General features: G+C 50.1%; 1 protein-coding gene across 1 annotated transcript; it reads left to right on the top strand.

Moving 5' to 3' along the window:
- Nucleotides 1–1,496: 1,496 nt before the first annotated feature.
- Nucleotides 1,497–11,460, top strand: LOC142254551 (pancreatic secretory trypsin inhibitor-like). Its single transcript, XM_075325660.1, has 4 exons — nucleotides 1,497–1,601; nucleotides 3,774–3,814; nucleotides 8,410–8,519; nucleotides 11,178–11,460. Exons 1-4 carry the CDS (start codon nucleotides 1,556–1,558, stop codon nucleotides 11,299–11,301), a joined length of 321 nt encoding a protein of 106 aa, XP_075181775.1. The 5' UTR covers nucleotides 1,497–1,555; the 3' UTR covers nucleotides 11,302–11,460.
- Nucleotides 11,461–21,824: the final 10,364 nt, after the last annotated feature.

Raw genomic sequence — 21,824 nt, 5'->3', positions numbered from 1 at the left:
GAGCGTCGTAGGCAGACGCCAATGCTCTCATTGTGACAGTTATGAATTTAGCTACAGAACGAGGGGACTCATGACCTGTCTGCCAGTTCCCCATTGGCTGATATCACGCCTGGGGCATTTCCCAATGTCCTGCTCCCATAAAAAGGGGGTGCCGGCATCGTCCACATGCGGAGACACCATTTTTATGGTTGCCATATTTATCGGAAATATGGCTTGCGAGATATGAACCATTTTTTACTGGAGTCGTTCTGTCTGGCTATTTCCATAGCCTTGCTAACTAGCTAGCAGCTCCTACTACAGGGTCACGGCAGGGAGTCATCCTGTGTCCATTGTCCCTAAGCCACCTAATTTCCATATCACAGGACATGGCCATGGGATTTGTTGCTAAACCAGTTGTGTGAAGGAAAGGGGGGGTGACACCAGGAGAGGGCTTCCTGACATACTTGAATATCATGATTTATCGTCATATCTCCGGATTTACCTCACAAAAGCCAAGACTGAATCTACAATCTCTGAATTCAGAAAAACGCTACAAACTCGTAAACGCACCAAGTTTCAGCGCGACCAGGAGGACTACCAAAAAAACCAAGTTTACACATGGCGCTCTTCAGGCTTCAGTCAACCACGACGATTTCCATACTCAGGACATTATGCTTCGTCCAACAGTTCCGACAGCGAACAGAACCCTTCCCGTTCCTCTTTTTTAGGACCACGACATCTTCCACGAGGAAAACGCGGCGGAGTAAGAGACCACGTGCCACGCACCATGACAACCCGATCACAGGTAGGACCAACTTGGTCTTCAATATTTCCTCCTACAACCTCTCCCCTAGCGAGTCGTCCATACTCCAGAAGGGTCTTTCATTCTGCCCAACACCAACCTTCGATTCCTTCAAGTTAGATCAAGAGACTAGAAGATTCTTCAGGAATCTCCGTCTTAAAGCTCATTTTAGCATTCCACAACCCGGTCATGTTGTACCTGATAGTTCTGATTCCACTGACAGATTCAGACTTGGTGATTTAGGTCTACGTATTCCCAGTAACTTCTGCCCTCCTAAACACTATCATCCTGTCGAAACTTATATCTCCCTGGTCACGACTGACATTAAGCATATCCTGAATGACATACACGGAGGCAAGTTTCACCTCAGACGTAATTGTACCCCTGACTTGCCACACATTGACTGCATTGAATTTTTTCACGAATAAAATACCAGCATATTAAAAGCAACTTGATTGGATATTCTCCTTTTCTTCAATTGTGTGCCGGGTTTTCTAATATATTGGAACTGCTTTTTCTCCCGAGCACCGATCCTCTTTGTAGTAGAGCGCAGCTTATCTCTTTCTTACCACAGACGACGTGGACCCCGCGACCTGGTGACGGTAACAGCTCAGATCAGCTGACGTAACGACCGGCAGATATCATACAATAAAAGTGCCGCATTAGCTGATGTGCCGGGTAATATATCTCATATCTGCTCTCACTTCTGCTATAGATAAGACCTGACAGCTGTACATATACAGCCAGCGCCGGGCGGCTGCAGAGCGGAGCACCATGTATACCGTCCTGCTGAAGGCTCTGATCCTCGGCCTCGCGGCAGGTAAGAGGCGGTGTATACCGGCCACCGTACTGTATACAGAAGAGCCCGCATTCTATATATTACCCAGGGGTGACGCTATAGCGGGGGCAGAGGTGGCCACACCAGGGGGCACTGCTACACACAACACCCGGGGTACAGGGGCTTTATGTCTCAGCTCATGGCGGGGGCTTGTAATCTCAGCGGTCATACTCGCTCTCATGTTGGGGTGCAGTGAATTCTGTTTTTTGTGGTATTATTTTTTATTTTGTTAATTTGTACCAGGTCTAGTTCTATAGAGAAGCCTATATAAAAAAAACAACAAACGGCGGTATACAGACGGCGGTATACAGATATACTGACCAGTATACAGACGGCGGTATACAGACTGCGATATACAGATATACTGAACGGTATACAGACTGCGATATACAGATATACTGACCGGTATACAGACTGCGATATACAGATATACAGACTGCGATATACAGATATACTGACCGGTATACAGACTGCGATATACAGATATACAGACCGGTATACAGACTGCGATATACAGATATACTGACCGGTATACAGACTGCGATATACAGATATACTGACCGGTATACAGACTGCGATATACAGATATACTGACCGGTATACAGACTGCGATATACAGACTGTGATATACTGACTGCGATATACAGACTGTGATATACTGACTGCGATATACAGACTGTGATATACTGACTGTGATATACAGACTGCGATATACTGACTGCGATATACAGATATACTGACCGGTATACAGACGGCGGTATACAGATATACTGACCAGTATACAGACGGCGGTATACAGACATACAGACCGGTATACTGATTACGATATACAGATATACTGACTGTAATATACATACTGCGATATACAGATATACTGACTGCGATATACTGACTGCGATATACAGACTGTGATATACAGACTGCGATATACAGACGGTGATATACAGACTGTGATATACAGACTGTGATATACAGACTGTGATATACAGACTGCGATATACAGACTGTGATATACAGACTGCGATATACAGACTGCGATATACAGACTGCGATATACAGACTGCGATATACAGACTGTGATATACTGACTGCGATATACAGACTGTGATATACTGACTGTGATATACAGACTGTGATATACTGACTGCGATATACAGATATACTGACCGGTATACAGACGGCGGTATACAGATATACTGACCAGTATACAGACGGCGGTATACAGACATACAGACCGGTATACTGATTACGATATACAGATATACTGACTGTAATATACATACTGCGATATACAGATATACTGACTGCGATATACTGACTGCGATATACAGACTGTGATATACAGACGGTGATATACAGACTGCGATATACTGACTGCGATATACAGACTGTGATATACAGACTGCGATATACAGACTGCGATATACAGACTGCAATATACAGACTGTGATATACTGACTGTGATATATAGATATACAGACTGCGATATACAGACTGCGATATACAGACTGCGATATACAGACTGCGATATACTGACTGCGATATACTGACTGCGATATACAGACTGCGATATACAGACTGCGATATACAGACTGTGATATACAGACTGTGATATACAGACTGTGATATACAGACTGCGATATACAGACTGCGATATACAGACTGCGATATACAGACTGCGATATACTGACTGCGATATACTGACTGCGATATACAGACTGTGATATACAGATATACAGACTGTGATATACTGACTGCGATATACAGACTGTGATATACTGACTGCGATATACAGACTGCGATATACAGACTGCGATATACAGACTGTGATATACAGACTGCGATATACTGACTGCGATATACTGACTGCGATATACAGACTGTGATATACAGATATACAGACTGTGATATACTGACTGCGATATACAGACTGTGATATACTGACTGCGATATACAGACTGCGATATACAGACTGTGATATACAGACTGTGATATACAGACTGCGATATACAGACTGTGATATACAGACTGCGATATACAGACTGCGATATACAGACTGCGATATACAGACTGCGATATACTGACTGCGATATACTGACTGTGATATACAGATATACAGACTGTGATATACTGACTGTGATTTTCTACTCGCAGGCATTGTCTTGGCAGCACCCAATGTGAAGAAGGCGTGGGAGGTAAGATGAAGCCCCGGGGTCCCGGCACTAGAACATGAAGCACATATCTACCTGTGTATACAGCAGCTATGCAGATCTATGTGTCTCCATGGTTACAGGACACAAACAAACCCTGATCATGTGTTACTCCCCTACAGAAATACGACCCGAGGGCAGAATCGGAGGCGCAGATTGTCTGTGACTGTGGAGACGCATAGATCTGCAGGAGGGCTGCAGCCACAAAACCATCAAGCATTAGGGGTATTTTACACGCTGCGACATTGCTAGCATTTGCTGGTGATGTCCAGCGCGATAGCCCCCGCCCCGTCATACGTGCGATATGTGGTGATCGCTGTCGTAGTGAACATTATCGCTACGGCAGCGTCACACGCACTTACCTTGTCAGTGACGTCGCTGTGACCGCTGAACAGGGCCGGCTCCAGGTTTTTGTGGGCCCCGGGCGGAAGAGTCCCAGTGGGCCCCATCCACACACAGACACCGATACGAACACGTACATATACATATTTAAAGACAAACTCACAAAAATACATATAAACAGACAAATCTATACAGTCATATACACTTACAGACAGACACACACACACACACACAAACACAAGTCTGCTGCATACAGACAGACACACACACACAAGTCTGCTACATACAGACAAACAAACACACACAACTCTGCTACATACAGACAAACACACACAACTCTGCTACATACAGACAAACACACACAACTCTGCTACAAACAGACAAACACACACAACTCTGCTACATACAGACAAACACACACAACTCTGCTACATACAGACAAACACACACAACTCTGCTACATACAAACACACACAACTCTGCTACATACAGACAAACACACACAACTCTGCTACGTACAGACAAATCTATACAGTCATATACACTTACAGACAGACACACACACACACACACACAAACACAAGTCTGCTGCATACAGACAGACACACACACACACAAGTCTGCTACATACAGACAGACAAACACACACAACTCTGCTACATACAGACAAACACACACAACTCTGCTACATACAGACAAACACACACAACTCTGCTACAAACAGACAAACACACACAACTCTGCTACATACAGACAAACACACACAACTCTGCTACATACAAACACACACAACTCTGCTACATACAGACAAACACACACAACTCTGCTACGTACAGACAAACACACACACAACTCTGCTACATACAAACACACACACAACTCTGCTACATACAGACAAACACACACAACTCTGCTACATACAGACAAACACACAACTCTGCTACATACAGACAAACACACACAACTCTGCTACATACAAACACACACAACTCTGCTACATACAGACAAACACATTCAACTCTGCTACATACAGACAAACACACACAACTCTGCTACATACAGACAAACACACACAACTCTGCTACATACAGACAAACACACACAACTCTGCTACATACAGACAAACACACACAACTCTGCTACATACAAACACACACAACTCTGCTACATACAGACAAACACATACAACTCTACTACATACAGACAAACACACACAACTCTGCTACATACAGACAAACACACACAACTCTACTACATACAGACAAACACACAACTCTGCTACATACAAACACATACAACTCTGCTACACACAGACAAACACATACACAACTCTGCTACATACAGACAAACACACACAACTCTGCTACATACAGACAAACACACACAACTCTGCTACATACAGACAAACACATACACAACTCTGCTACATACAGACAAACACATACACAACTCTGCTACATACAGACAAACACATACACAACTCTGCTACATACAGACAAACACACACAACTCTACTACATACAGACAAACACATACAACTCTGCTACATACAGACAAACACATACAACTCTGCTACATACAGACAAACACACACAACTCTACTACATACAGACAAACACACAACTCTGCTACATACAAACACATACAACTCTGCTACACACAGACAAACACATACACAACTCTGCTACATACAGACAAACACACACAACTCTGCTACATACAAACACACACAACTCTGCTACATACAGACAAACACATTCAACTCTGCTACATACAGACAAACACACACAACTCTGCTACATACAGACAAACACACACAACTCTGCTACATACAGACAAACACACACAACTCTGCTACATACAGACAAACACACACAACTCTGCTACATACAAACACACACAACTCTGCTACATACAGACAAACACATACAACTCTACTACATACAGACAAACACACACAACTCTGCTACATACAGACAAACACACACAACTCTACTACATACAGACAAACACACAACTCTGCTACATACAAACACATACAACTCTGCTACACACAGACAAACACATACACAACTCTGCTACATACAGACAAACACACACAACTCTGCTACATACAGACAAACACACACAACTCTGCTACATACAGACAAACACATACACAACTCTGCTACATACAGACAAACACATACACAACTCTGCTACATACAGACAAACACATACACAACTCTGCTACATACAGACAAACACATACAACTCTGCTACATACAGACAAACACATACAACTCTACTACATACAGACAAACACATACAACTCTGCTACATACAGACAAACACACACAACTCTGCTACATTCAGACAAATGCACACAACTCTGCTGCTCTGTGGGGCCCACACCCGCGGCTCGGCAGTACAGCACCCGCAGCAGCACCCGCGGCTCGGCGGGGCCCACACCCGCGGCTCGGTAGTACAGCACCCGCAGCAGCACCCGCGGCTCGGCGGGGCCCACACCCGCGGCTCGGTAGTACAGCACCCGCAGCAGCACCCGCGGCTCGGCGGGGCCCACACCCGCGGCTCGGTGGCGACAGCACCCGCGGCTCGGCGGGGCCCACACCCGCGGCTCGGCGGCGACAGCACCCGCGGCTCGGCGGGGCCCACACCCGCGGCTCGGCGGCGACAGCACCCGCGGCTCGGCGGGGCCCACACCCGCGGCTCGGCGGGTACAGCACCCGCGGCAGCACCCGCCGCTTGGCGGGGACAGCACCCGCGGCAGCACCCGCGGCTCGGCGGGGCCCACACCCGCGGCTCGGCGGGGACAGCACCCGCGGCAGCACCCGCAGCTCGGCGGGGCCCACACCCGCGGCTCGGTGGGTACAGCACTCGCGGAATCGGCGGGGGGATTGGCAGGGGCCAGGGCATACATCTGGGGGGTTAGAAGCAGCTCACCGGGGCCCATAATGGGGAGGCGGGGAGGGCACTTACCCGATTAGGTCACGGTGGAGAGGGGGCCCACACAGCGCCGGACAGAAGCTCGCCTCCTTCATCTGTGGGACTGAGAAGGCGGTAGCTCCGCCCACAGATGAAATTCAAACCAGGATGTCTGCGCGCCTTAAAGTGACGGCGCCGCAGATTGCTGCCGAGGACTGCGGTCCCCGGAACTCGGCCAGGGACCGCAGAACTGTAAAGGCGAGTGGGCCCCGGCCAAGGGACAGGAGAACTGACGAGGCCGAGTGGGCCCCCCCGGCTCTCCAGGGCCCCAGCATTTGCCCGGGTTTGCCGGGTGCTGACGCCGGCCCTGCCGCTGAACAATCCCTCCCTCAAGGGGGAGGGGCGTTCAGTGTCACCGCGGCGTCACTAAGCGGCCGGCCAATAGAAGAGGAGGGGCGGAGATGAGCGGGACATAACATCCCGCCCACCTCCTTCCTTCCGCATTGCCGGTGGACGCAGGTAGGAGAGGTTCCTCGCTCCTGCGGCTTCATACACAGCGATGTGCGCGGCCGCACTAACGAGGAACTACATCGGTGGACGCAGGTAGGAGAGGTTCCTCGCTTCTGCGGCTTCATACACAGCGATGTGCGCGGCCGCACTAACGAGGAACTACATCGGTGGACGCAGGTAGGAGAGGTTCCTCGCTCCTGCGGCTTCATACACAGCGATGTGCGCGGCCGCACTAACGAGGAACTACATCGGTGGACGCAGGTAGGAGAGGTTCCTCGCTCCTGCGGCTTCATACACAGCGATGTGCGCGGCCGCACTAACGAGGAACTACATCGGTGGACGCAGGTAGGAGAGGTTCCTCGCTCCTGCAGCTTCATACACAGCGATGTGCGCGGCCGCAGGAACGAGGAACTACATCGCACCTGCAGCAGCGATATTATGAAAAGGAGCGACGTGTCACCGATCAACGATTTTTGACGTTTTTGCGATCGGTGATCGTCGCTCCTTGGTGTCACACGCTGCGATGTCGGTAACAGCGCCGGATGTGCGTCACTAACGACGTGACCCCGACGATGCATCGTTACCAATGTTGCAACGTGTAAAGCCCCCTTAATCTACATTGCTTGTGGCTTCATTTTTTTTAGATGCATTGAAGAAAAAATATCAGTAGTAAGTTACTAAATTGGAGATTCCCTTTAAATGAACCTATATGCAATGTAATATAATGTGAGAATATAGGGGCGTCCATCCATAGACGGCAGCAGCCCTGTATACCGGCCCTGTGATGACTGACGCCGGAGCAGCCTCTGTGTTCCAGGTATGACGGGGACCTGTGTCCGTATGAGAACAAGCCGGTGTGCGGCACAGACGGGTATACGTACGGGAGCGAATGCCGCCTCTGCCTGGAGAACAGGTACATTATACCGTTATATCATTACTGGACTGTAATAACGGAGTGTGTGACTGCGCTGCCTCCTGCTGGCCACAGGGGTGATGGGCACCCTGCCCTAATGGCACCCAGATAGTGCCATACTGTGCCCAGATAACATGCACACTATGCCCAGTGACCGCTCAGTGACGTACAGCGCCTTCTTCCTACATATAGTGCCCAGATAAGCGGTGCTCAGATAAGCGGTACCCAGATAAGCATGCTTTGCACATGCAGTACATATAGTGCCCAGATAAGTGGTGCCCAGATAAGCATGCTTTGTACATACAGTACATATAGTGCTCAGATAAGCGGTGCCCAGATAAGCATGCTTTGCACATACAGTACATATAGTGCTCAGATAAGCGGTGCCCTGATAAGCATGCTTTGCACATACAGTACATATAGTGCCCAGATAAGTGGTGCCCAGATAAGCATGCTTTGCACATACAGTACATATAGTGCCCAGATAAGTGGTGCCCAGATAAGCATGCTTTGTACATACAGTACATATAGTGCTCAGATAAGCGGTGCCCAGATAAGCATGCTTTGTACATACAGTACATATAGTGCTCAGATAAGCGGTGCCCAGATAAGCATGCTTTGTACATACAGTACATATAGTGCTCAGATAAGCGGTACCCAGATAAGCATGCTTTGCACATGCAGTACATATAGTGCCCAGATAAGTGGTGCCCAGATAAGCATGCTTTGTACATACAGTACATATAGTGCTCAGATAAGCGGTGCCCAGATAAGCATGCTTTGTACATACAGTACATATAGTGCTCAGATAAGTGGTGCCCAGATAAGCATGCTTTGTACATACAGTACATATAGTGCCCAGATAAGCAGTGCCCAGATAAGCATGCTTTGCACATACAGTACATATAGTGCCCAGATAAGTGGTGCCCTGATAATCATGCTTTGCACATACAGTACATATAGTGCTCAGATAAGCGGTGCCCAGATAAGCATGCTTTGTACATACAGTACATATAGTGCCCAGATAAGCAGTGCCCAGATAAGCATGCTTTGCACATACAGTACATATAGTGCCCAGATAAGTGGTGCCCTGATAATCATGCTTTGCACATACAGTACATATAGTGCCCAGATAAGCAGTGCCCAGATAAGCATGCTTTGTACATACAGTACATATAGTGCTCAGATAAGTGGTGCCCAGATAAGCATGCTTTGTACATACAGTACATATAGTGCCCAGATAAGCAGTGCCCAGATAAGCATGCTTTGCACATACAGTACATATAGTGCCCAGATAAGTGGTGCCCTGATAATCATGCTTTGCACATACAGTACATATAGTGCTCAGATAAGCGGTGCCCTGAGTGACATGCTTTGCACATACAGTACATATAGTGCTCAGATAAGCGGTGCCCAGATAAGCATGCTTTGCACATACAGTACATATAGTGCCCAGATAAGCATGCTTTGCAGATACAGTACATATAGTGCCCAGATAAGCGGTGCCCAGATAAGCATGCTTTGCACATACAGTACACATAGTGCCCCACTGCTCAGATAAGCGGTGCCCAGATAAGCATGCTTTGCACATGCAGTACATATAGTGCCCAGATAAGTGGTGCCCAGATAAGCATGCTTTGTACATACAGTACATATAGTGCTCAGATAAGCGGTGCCCAGATAAGCATGCTTTACACATACAGTACATATAGTGCTCAGATAAGCGGTGCCCACATAAGCATGCTTTGTACATACAGTACATATAGTGCTCAGATAAGCGGTGCCCAGATAAGCATGCTTTGTACATACAGTACATATAGTGCTCAGATAAGCGGTGCCCAGATAAGCATGCTTTACACATACAGTACATATAGTGCCCCACTGCTCAGATAAGCGGTGCCCAGATAAGCATGCTTTGCACATACAGTACAAATAGTGCCCCACTGCTCTGATAAGTGGTGCCCAGATAAGCATGCTTTGCACATACAGTACATATAGTGCCCAGATAAGCATGCTTTACACATACAGTACATATAGTGCCCCACTGCTCAGATAAGCGGTGCCCAGATAAGCATGCTTTGCACATACAGTACATATAGTGCCCCACTGCTCAGATAAGCGGTGCCCAGATAAGCATGCTTTGCACATGCAGTACATATAGTGCCCAGATAAGCGGTGCTTGGATAAGTGGTGCTCAGATAAGCAGTGCCCAGACTGGCATGCTTTACACATACAGTACATATAGGGCCCACATAAAGCCGAACAATAACCACATAGTGTTATATTTTGTGCCCACCCAGTGCCGAGCAGAAGTGTCCCCTCCAGAGAGTGTCTGTGCCCATAAAGCCATATAGAGCCCAATGGCGCCCCCATAGGGGCATATAGGCCGTGCAGTGCAAACCATGCTCAATATTGTTCACACATAGTGCCCAGAATGTACCCCATTTTACTCAATGACATTATGCCCAGAGCACCCGCTGTCCCTAGTGCTGCAGGCCCCTACCTCACAGCCGTGACCCCTCAGCCGTCTGTTTTCCTGTGACCCCTGAGGTCTCTGTGCCCGGTGGCCCTGGTGAGACTGGTGATTCCTCGCTGCCATCACTACTTGTGTTACACTGGTCTCCGCACTCACTTCTGTGTTATTTCTTTATATTTCAGTGAGCGCAGAAACAAGGTCCAGATCAAAGCTGAGGGTCGCTGCCCCCCGCCTGTCCCCCAACACCCGGGGATGAGGATGAAGCCCCCGCAGATGATGCCAGGAGCGGTCCATGCCGGCCCATGAGCCAGGATTAGATATGGCGGCTTCTGAGGAGCGTGTTCAGTGTAGGGAGAAAAAGAACGTGACACATTGTATCAAGAAACGTCACCAGTAATAACATAATTCACCAATGACAGAATGTGACAATCCTAAAAGAAACAATAAATCTAAATAATACAGATATTTCCTGTGTCTGTGTGTTATTATATTGTAATCTGCAGGGGGACACCCCGAAATAATGCCCCATAACCTGCAGGTAGGGGTGGCCAAACATTACTCCTCCACATCCATGACATCAACAACCAGTGGTGCAGACATTCCTCCAGTGTCCCAGGAGCCGTCTTTCCACACGACACCCCCAGGCCACATGTTCCTCTTACTACTGTGAGCCACCTGCATGGCCTAAACATGCTCACTTGGCTGCAGCATCTCCAGACTTGTCTCCCCTGGGTGCAGCATCTCTGGACTTGTCTCTCATGGCTGCAGCATCTCCAGACTTGTCTCCCCTGGCTGCTGCATCTCTGGACTTGTCTCCCATGGCTGCAGCATCTCCAGACTTGTCTCCGCTGGGTGCAGCATCTCCAGACTTGTCTCCCCTGGGTGCAGCATCTCTGGACTTGTCTCCCATGGCTGCAGCATCTCCAGACTTGTCTCCCCTGGGTGCAGCATCTCCAGACTTGTCTCCCCTGGCTGCTGCATCTCCGGACTTGTCTCCCATGGCTGCAGCATCTCCAGACTTGTCTCCTCTGGCTGCAGCATCTCTGGACTTGTCTCCCATGGCTGCAGCATCTCCGGACTTGTCTCCCATGGCTGCAGCATCTCCAGACTTGTCTCCTCTGGCTGCAGCATCTCCAGACTTGTCACCTCTGGCTGCAGCATCTCCAGACTTGTTTCCCATGGCTGCAGCATCTCCAGACTTGTCTCCCCTGGGTGCTGCATCTCCGGACTTGTCTCCCATGGCTGCTGCATCTCCAGACTTGTCTCCCATGGCTGCTGCATCTCCAGACTTGTCTCCTCTGGCTGCAGCATCTCCAGACTTGTCTCCTCTGGCTGCAGCATCTCCGGACTTGTCTTCCATGTGTAAAGCATCTCCAGACTTGTCTCCCCTGGGTGCTGCATCTCCGGACTTGTCTCCTCTGGCTGCAGCATCTCCAGACTTGTCTCCTCTGGCTGCAGCATCTCCAGACTTGTCTCCTCTGGCTGCAGCATCTCCAGACTTGTCACCTCTGGCTGCAGCATCTCCAGACTTGTCACCTCTGGCTGCAGCATCTCCAGACTTGTTTCCCATGGCTGCAGCATCTCCAGACTTGTCTCCCCTGGGTGCTGCATCTCCGGACTTGTCTCCCATGGCTGCTGCATCTCCAGACTTGTCTCCCATGGCTGCTGCATCTCCAGACTTGTCTCCTCTGGCTGCAGCATCTCCAGACTTGTCTCCTCTGGCTGCAGCATCTCCAGACTTGTCTCCCCTGGCTGCAGCATCTCCAGACTTGTCTCCTCTGGCTGCAGCATCTCCAGACTTGTCTCCTCTGGCTGCAACATCTCCAGACTTGTCTCCTCTGGCTGCAGCATCTCCGGACTTGTCTTCCATGTGTACAGCATCTCCGGACTTGTCTCCCCTGGGTGCAGCATCTCCGGACTTGTCTCCTCTGGCTGCAGCATCTCCAGACTTGTCTCCTCTGGCTGCAGCATCTCCAGACTTGTCACCTCTAGCTGCAGCATCTCCAGACTTGTTTCCCATGGCTGCAGCATCTCCAGACTTGTCTCCCCTGGGTGCTGCATCTCCGGACTTGTCTCCCATGGCTGCTGCATCTCCAGACTTGTCTCCCATGGCTGCTGCATCTCCAGACTTGTCTCCTCTGGCTGCAGCATCTCCAGACTTGTCTCCTCTGGCTGCAGCATCTCCGGACTTGTCTTCCATGTGTACAGCATCTCCAGACTTGTCTCCCCTGGGTGCTGCATCTCCGGACTTGTCTCGACGAAGCGACAGCGAAACGCGTCGAGGTGCAGGGTGGTGTGTCTGTACCGGGTCCAGGGGTCATTGTGGTAGGTTACCTTGTCTGCCGGTCCAGCTTGGAATATACTAAGGGAGCTTCATTGATCCCTGATTGCCATGCTCATGATTCAGGCTGTGACAGCACTTCTCCACACATAGGGACAATACTTTATCCTGCATGCACCTCCCCATACATAAGAATAAAACTTTATTCTGCATATCATGTTTTATTATGAGCTATGACTACTGAATAGTGGCTGGTGTCACATACTTGGCTAACCTGATGAAATGAAATTGTTGTATATAATGTTGGTATCACAGAACATTGCATACCCGCAATTGTAATATTCCCTATGTATGTTCATGTCATATTAAACCCCTGGATCTGATTTTTCAGGCACACCTCCCTGGTTGTGATTTTACAGGCACTTCTGCACTTTGTGTGTCCAAATGACATCCCTTTAAATCTATTGTCAATTGTGTTGCTATATAATGAATTAAATTGCACCTTATGATCATGAAATGGAATTTTCCTGGATTTATTATGATATCAGTGTGTCAATCATGAATTTTTGAAGGTCTCTTTCTCTCTTCTGTGTCCTTTTTTGGTGACCATTCATATATACAGGTTTCTAATAGTATGGACCTATTCATTCATATTCTGTTGCATCTCCAGACTTGTCTCCTCTGGCTGCAACATCTCCAGACTTGTCTCCTCTGGCTGCAGCATCTCCAGACTTGTCTCCTCTGGCTGCAGCATCTCCAGACTTGTCTCCTCTGGCTGCAGCATCTCCAGACTTGTCTCCTCTGGCTGCAGCATCTCCAGACTTGTCTCCTCTGGCTGCAGCATCTCCAGACTTGTCTCCTCTGGCTGCAACATCTCCAGACTTGTCTCCTCTGGCTGCAGCTTCTCCGGACTTGTCTTCCATGTGTACAGCATCTCCGGACTTGTCTCCCTTGGGTGCAGCATCTCTGGACTTGTCTCCCATGGCTGCAGCATCTCCAGACTTGTCTCCTCTGGCTGCAGCATCTCCAGACTTGTCTCCTCTGGCTGCAGCATCTCCAGACTTGTCTCCTCTGGCTGCAGCATCTCCAGACTTGTCTCCTCTGGCTGCAACATCTCCAGACTTGTCTCCTCTGGCTGCAGCATCTCCGGACTTGTCTTCCATGTGTACAGCATCTCCGGACTTGTCTCCCTTGGGTGCAGCATCTCTGGACTTGTCTCCCATGGCTGCAGCATCTCCAGACTTGTCTCCCCTGGGTGCAGCATCTCCGGACTTGTCTCCCATGGCTGCTGCATCTCCAGACTTGTCTCCCATGGCTGCAGTATCTCCAGACTTGTCTCCCACGGCTGCAGCATCTCCGACCTTGTCTCCTCTGACAGCAGCACCTCCAGACTTGTCTCCCCTGGGTGCAGCATCTCCGGACTTGTCTCCCATGGCTGCAGCATCTCCAGACTTGTCTCCCCTGCCTGCAGTATCTCCGGACTTGTCTCCCACGGCTGCAGCATCCCCGACCTTGTCTCCTCTGACAGCAGCACCTCCAGACTTGTCTCCCACGGCTGCAGCATCCCCGACCTTGTCTCCTCTGACAGCAGCACCTCCGGACTTGTCTCCCACGGCTGCAGCATCTCCGACCTTGTCTCCTCTGACAGCAGCACCTCCAGACTTGTCTCCCATGGCTGCAGCATCTTCCTGTGATTTTCGGTGGGTGCTCCCAGCAGGTATGCTACATGTCGTCCTCCCCTGCTTTTGGCCGACACTCACATCAGATTGCACGCACACACTCATACACACACATCAGATCACACACACATCGCACACACATGCTCACCACATCCAGAGTTACCGATTGCCGGCAGAGCAACCTGGGATGCAGTGCAGTGGAGTGCGAGGACCTGCGGTGGAACATATGAAGGACCTGTGGTGGAATGCATGAGGGACCTGTGGTGGAATGCATGAGGGACCTGTGGTGGAATGTATAGATGCGTTTCACCACAGGTCCTCGCGCTCTACTGCACTGCATCCCAGGTTCCTCTGCCGGTTGGAAGCAATCAGTATTGCCGGATGTGGTGAGTGTGTGGGTGTACAATCTGATGTGTGCATGATCTGATATGTGTGGGTGTACGTTCCATCGCAGGTCCTTGATGCGGTCCACTGCAGGTCCTTCCGTTCAGCGTCTGGTTAGTATGATTGCGGGGTCTTCTATCTTATTTCTTCTTTCTTTTGAGGTGTCCACTTTCTACAATGAAGTGTCCTGCAGTATTCTTTAACTTTTTTAACTGAATGGACACTTCATTATTGAACTGCGACTAGGGCTTATTCTTGGGGAAACATGGCAGTCTTCTCTGCTGGATACAGTGCCTACAAGTAGTCTTCAACCCCCTGCAGATTTAGCAGGTTTGATAAGATGCAAATAAGTTAGAGCCTGCAAACTTCAAACAAGAGCAGGATTTATGAACAGATGCATAAATCTTACAAACCAACAAGTTTTGTTGCTCAGTTAAATTTTAATAAATTTTCAACATAAAAGTGTGGGTCAATTATTATTCAACCCCAGGTTTAACATTTTGTGGAATAACCCTTGTTTGCAATAACAGCTAATAATCGTCTTTTATAAGACCTGATCAGGCCGGCACAGGTCTCTGGAGTTATCTTGGCCCACTCCTCCATGTAGATCTTCTCCAAGTTATCTAGGTTCTTTGGGTGTCTCATGTGGACTTTAATCTTGAGCTCCTTCCACAAGTTTTCAATTGGGTTAAGGTCAGGAGACTGACTAGGCCACTGCAACACCTTGATGTTTTCCTTCTTGAACCAGGCCTTGGTTTTCTTGGCTGTGTGCTTTGGGTCGTTGTCTTGTTGGAAGATGAAATGACGATCCATCTTAAGATCCTTGATGGAGGAGCGGAGGTTCTTGGCCAAAATCTCCAGGTAGGCCGTGCTATCCATCTTCCCATGGATGCGGACCAGATAGCCAGGCCCCTTGGCTGAGAAACAGCCCCACAGCATGATGCTGCCACCACCATGCTTGACTGTAGGGATGGTATTCTTGGGGTCGTATGCAGTGCCATCCAGTCTCCAAACGTCACGTGTGTGGTTGGCACCAAAGATCTCGATCTTGGTCTCATCAGACCAGAGAACCTTGAACCAGTCTGTCTCAGAGTCCTCCAAGTTATTATGAGCAAACTGTAGACGAGCCTTGACATGACGCTTTGAAAGTAATGGTACCTTACGGGCTCGTCTGGAACGGAGACCATTGCGGTGGAGTACGTTACTTATGGTATTGACTGAAACCAATGTCCCCACTGCCATGAGATCTTCCCGGAGCTCCTTCCTTGTTGTCCTTGGGTTAGCCTTGACTCTTCGGACAAGCCTGGCCTCGGCACGGGTGGAAACTTTCAAAGGCTGTCCAGGCCGTGGAAGGCTAACAGTAGTTCCATAAGCCTTCCACTTCCGGATGATGCTCCTAACAGTGGAGACAGGTAGGCCCAACTCCTTGGAAAGGGTTTTGTACCCCTTGCCAGCCTTGGGACCCTCCACGATCCTGTCTCTGATGGCCTTGGAATGCTCCTTTGTCTTTCCCATGTTGACCAAGTATGAGTGCTGTTCACAAGTTTGGGGAGGGTCTTAATTAGTCAGAAAAGGCTGGAAAAAGAGATAATTAATCCAAACATGTGAAGCTCATTGTTCTTTGTGCCTGAAATACTTCTTAATACTTTAGGGGAACCAAACAGAATTCTTGTGGATTGAGGGGTTGAATAATAAATGACCTCTGAATAAACTTTTCACAATTTAAAAAAAAAAATAAAAATAAAAGAAATAACATTCTTTTTTGCTGCATTTCACACTTCCAGGCTGATCCAAATGTCACAATGCCAAGTTATTCCGAATGTGTAAACCTGCTAAATCTGCAGGGGGTTGAATACTACTTGTAGGCACTGTATATTCCTATGTGGATTCTGCTAAGCAGTTCCAGCTCCGATGCTATGGATTTGTGGCTGTGATATGGAGACCAGTGCGGTATTTTCTCTCTGCTCCCTCTTTTATCTTCCCTGCACCTTTCCGTGCTCGCTGGTGGGTTTGCAGGTGGTGACCCTAGCTTGCATTTGCTGTTTCACTTTTTCCACCTGTGCACACTTTATGTTTCCTCCTCCTGGGTCCCTGCCGGTCTCTGTACCATTTTCCTATCTAAATAGTGTATGGCTACCTCCCCTCTGGTCCCTCAGGAGGTGCGAGGAACAACTCCACGGCCTTTTAGGAAGAAAAGTCCAAGGTGTGACATTCTAGTGCTAGACATTGGGCAGTAGAGACCTCCGGGAACGACTCTGCTCTCCAGGCTCAGCTCTGGAAGGGACATTCGGCTCAGATTGGGGACATGATTGCTTACGGTCCCTGCCTGCCGTCCCTGGAGGAAGATTGACATTGACTGTTCGTTTCGAGACACATTTAAAGGGGTCTTCCTAATTGCCAGGTGACACTGATGAACCTGTGCACATTGGCGCTTGCAGACACACAGGGGGGACTAGACTTGGGGCGCCCGCTCGGTTCTGTTTACATTGCGCTGGTTCTGGTGACATTAAGATTCAAGGTTTAAAATTTATTAATACATTTCAAAAGGGAAAGAAAGAGGAGACGTCTTGGTGCTGCAATGTCGGTGATGAGACTATTACTGCCCCATCGTATACTAGTGTACAGGCCAACACTACTAATATACAGCACACTCATATTCTGTTCCTTCATCCACCAGCAGGGGGCGCACTGAGCCTACTGATAGGACACAATGCATGAGACGTCTCATAAGGTGGCTGCACACCTCTCCGATCTGTCATCGGCTTCTATGGAGGTCAATGAGGGTTTTATTGATGACATATCCTTTAGATAAGCGGCATTTCTGGAAGGATTCCTGTACACTACACCGTGACACTTCAGACCTCAGCGGGTCCGGATGTATGTTCATGAGGCAGGAAACGCGGTGTGTGAACGCGGGTGACCAGTAAAAAAAAAAAAGTGTATGTTTTTCGGTGTCGAGCACTACAGGATATCTTATAAGGAAACTTCCAAAAATCGGCAATGACGTCATTAGTTATGCTCCGGAGGCAGTGGCTGGATGGACGCAGGGCGGTGCTGTGACCGGTGTGGTCTCCGCATAAAGTGAGCGCTCACAGCTGAAGTCACGCATGGCAGATATGATGCAGTCACTACTTACGAGTAGTCAGGAAAGCCGGGGTCTGGTAACAGGAGGACATGTATGGACACAGGGAGCACACAGAGGCGTAGTCAGGTCATGATCCGAGGGTCAGAATTCTGGGAAGCACGTAATGGATTAAGGGAGAAAACTGAGACGTGGTCAGGTGATGGTCCAAGGTCAAAAGCCAGGAGGTCATGACAGGAACAGGGAGCGAGCAGAGAGGAGTCAAACAACAGTCCAGGGTCAGGAAACCAAGATGAGAACACAGGCAGGAACTCAGGCCAACAGCACAACTGCAGAACCAGAAAGTACAACTGGTTCACAGAGGAATCGTGACAGCGGATTTGCGCAGACAGGTCCATATAGCGCATGGCGAGGGAACTGAAGGTGACACGTGCTCTTCTCTCGCAGTGCCTGTGCACATTCCTGCGGCTGCCGAGGACGAATCCGCCTTACTGTGTGTCTTCTCTTATCTCACGAAACCACACGCACCCTGCACAAGAGCGTTCTGCCCCATGGGACCAATAGTAAGTCATAACGGAAGCCACTCCTGTGATCTGGGGCGTAATCTCCCCGCCTGCTGTACAGCACAGGGATCGGTGCACAGCGGCACCGGAGCGTCAGGACAATGTAACAGTGGAATCCTAATTTGGAATCATAAATTTTGAAAAATAATTGTGATTAATGATTTGATTTGTTTTCATCAGTGTCAGGAAGGTGTGAGTGCTGGATCCAGCTCCAGAGCCTCCAGATCTCTCCAGAGCACCGCGCCTGGTCATGGTTTTCTCGGGGGTCCCTTTTGGTTTTCGGCAGTAAGATATTGGTGGCGTATTCTCAGGATGGGTCATCGGTGGGCGCCGGACTGTTATCAGCTCCTCCGGAGGACTGGTGTATACAGTATATATAGGGTCCGCCCCAACCATTGGAAATCAATCACTCCATTGCTTTGCTCGGTGGAGGGGGATCCAGGCAGCGGGGGTCTCGGAGGACACAGGAGACCTCAGCTGGGGGGGTCCGGACAGATCGTGGTCTGTGGAACCATAACCATCAATATCTTAAGCCCCTCACCCAGATTAGACTAATGTCCGCCATTAGGGTCCGGCTGACACCTCGATGTGTTTGGGGGCGCCGGCCGACTCATCATCCATCAGACATGGCAGATTTTGGACTCTCCATCGCTTTGTTCTGCGGATGATAAGACCCCATCTGAGATGTCTGTTGGGGTCTTCCTCATAGACAACACAGAAACGCTCGGCAGAGACCATTGGCCACACAGCCGTCTGTCAGCCGTCGAGTGTGCTTTGGCTACATACAGATGGTGACCGCTGCAGTAAATCCGCAACATTCCCTCAATGAAATATGCACAATCTGGTGCGCGTTTTGCACCCTGCAGACTGTTGGCAGCGGTTATTCCCGGCATGCATGCACCGGCACCCAGCGTGCTGCCAGTCATGATTGGGGTGTAATCACCAGGCGCAGCTGTGAGAGGGTTAATGTCTGGTGCTCGGGGAGCCGTACGAGTCTCCCAGTAAGAGGCGGTAGACGCCTCCAGCATTGCCGTACGAGTCTCCCGGTAGAGAGGCGGCAGACGCCTCCAGCATTGCCGTACGAGTCTCCCGGTAGAGAGGCGGCAGACGCCTCCAGCATTGCCGTACGAGTCTCCCAGTAGAGAGGCGGTTGACGCCTCCAGCATTGCCGTACGAGTCTCCCAGTAGAGAGGCGGTAGACGCCTCCAGCATTGCCGTACGAGTCTCCCGGTGGAGAGGTGGCAGACGCCTCCAGCATTGCCGTACAAGTCTCCCGGTAGAGAGGCGGTAGACGCCTCCAGCATTGCCGTACAAGTCTCCCGGTAAAGAGGCGGTAGACGCCTCCAGCATTGCCGTACAAGTCTCCCGGTAAAGAGGCGGTAGACGCCTCCAGCATTGCTGTACAAGTCTCCCGGTAGAGAGGAAGTAGACGCCTCCAGCATTGCCAGTTACTACTCCCAGTAGAGAGACGGCAGATGCCTCCAGCATTGCCGTACGTGTCTCCCCGGTAGAGAGGCGGCAGAGGCCTCCAGCATTGCCGTACAAGTCTCCCGGTAGAGAGGCGGCAGAGGCCTCCAGCATTGCCGTACAAGTCTCCCGGTAGAGAGGCGGTAGACGCCTCCAGCATTGCCGTACAAGTCTCCCGGTAGAGAGGAAGTAGACGCCTCCAGCATTGCCGGTTACTACTCCCGGTAGAGAGGCAGCAGACGCCTACAGCATTGCCGGTTACTACTCCCAGTAGAGAGGTGGCAGACGCCTCCAGCATTGCCGGTTACTACTCCCGGTAGAGAGGTGGCAGACGCCTCCAGCATTGCCGGTTACTACTCCCGGTAGAGAGGCGGTAGACGCCTCCAGCATTGCCGTACGAGTCTCCCGGTAGAGAGGCGGCAGACACCTCCAGCATTGCTGTACGAGTCTCCCGGTAGAGAGGCGGCAGACACCTCCAGCATTGCCGTACGAGTCTCCCGGTAGAGAGGCGGCAGACACCTCCAGCATTGCCGGTTATTACTCCCGGTAGAGAGGCGGTAGACGCCTCCAGCATTGCCGTACAAGTCTCCCGGTAGAGAGCCGGCAGACACCTCCAGCATTGCCGTACAAGTCTCCCGGTAGAGAGCCGGCAGACACCTCCAGCATTGCCGTACAAGTCTCCCGGTAGAGAGGCGGCAGACACCTCCAGCATTGCCGTACGAGTCTCCCGGTAGAGAGGCGGCAGACACCTCCAGCATTGCCGTACGAGTCTCCCGGTAGAGAGGCGGTAGACGCCTCCAGCATTGCCGTACGAGTCTCCCGGTAGAGAGGCGGCAGATGCCTCCAGCATTGCCGTACGAGTCTCCCGGTAGAAAGGCGGTAGACGCCTCCAGCATTGCCGTACGAGTCTCCTGGTAGAGAGGCGGTAGACGCCTCCAGCATTGCCGTACGAGTCTCCCGGTAGAGAGGCGGTAGCCGCCTCCAGCATTGCCGGTTACTACTCCCGGTGGAGAGGCGGTAGACGCCTCCAGCATTGCTGTACGAGTCTCCCGGTAGAGAGGCGGTAGCCGCCTCCAGCATTGCCGGTTACTACTCCCGGTGGAGAGGCGGCAGACGCCTCCAGCATTGCCGTACGATTCTCCCGTTAGAGAGGAGGTAGACGCCTCCAGCATTCCCGTACGATTCTCCCAGTAGAGAGGCGGCAGACGCCTCCAGCATTGCTGTACGATTCTCCCGGTAGAGAGGCTGTAGACGCCTCCAGCATTGCCGTACGAGTCTCCCGGTAGAGAGGCTGTAGACGCCTCCAGCATTGCCGTACGAATCTCCTGGTAGAGAGGCTGTAGACGCTTCCAGCATTGCCGTACGAGTCTCCC

The sequence above is a fragment of the Anomaloglossus baeobatrachus genome, chromosome 10 (genome assembly GCF_048569485.1).
Source record: "Anomaloglossus baeobatrachus isolate aAnoBae1 chromosome 10, aAnoBae1.hap1, whole genome shotgun sequence".
In the NCBI taxonomy this organism is placed as follows: Eukaryota; Metazoa; Chordata; class Amphibia; order Anura; family Aromobatidae; genus Anomaloglossus; species Anomaloglossus baeobatrachus.
The sequence above is the reverse complement of the archived record's forward strand: the minus strand, read 5'-3'. Positions and strand labels throughout refer to the sequence as shown.

Coding starts and splice junctions, on each gene's coding strand:
- LOC142254551 (XM_075325660.1), top strand. CDS start 1,556: ATGTATACCGTCCTGCTGAAGGCTCTGATCCTCGGCCTCGCGGCAG. Junction 3,815..8,409: donor ATGTGAAGAAGGCGTGGGAG/GTAAGATGAAGC, acceptor ACGCCGGAGCAG/CCTCTGTGTTCCAGGTATGA. Junction 8,520..11,177: donor CGCCTCTGCCTGGAGAACAG/GTACATTATACC, acceptor TTTATATTTCAG/TGAGCGCAGAAACAAGGTCC.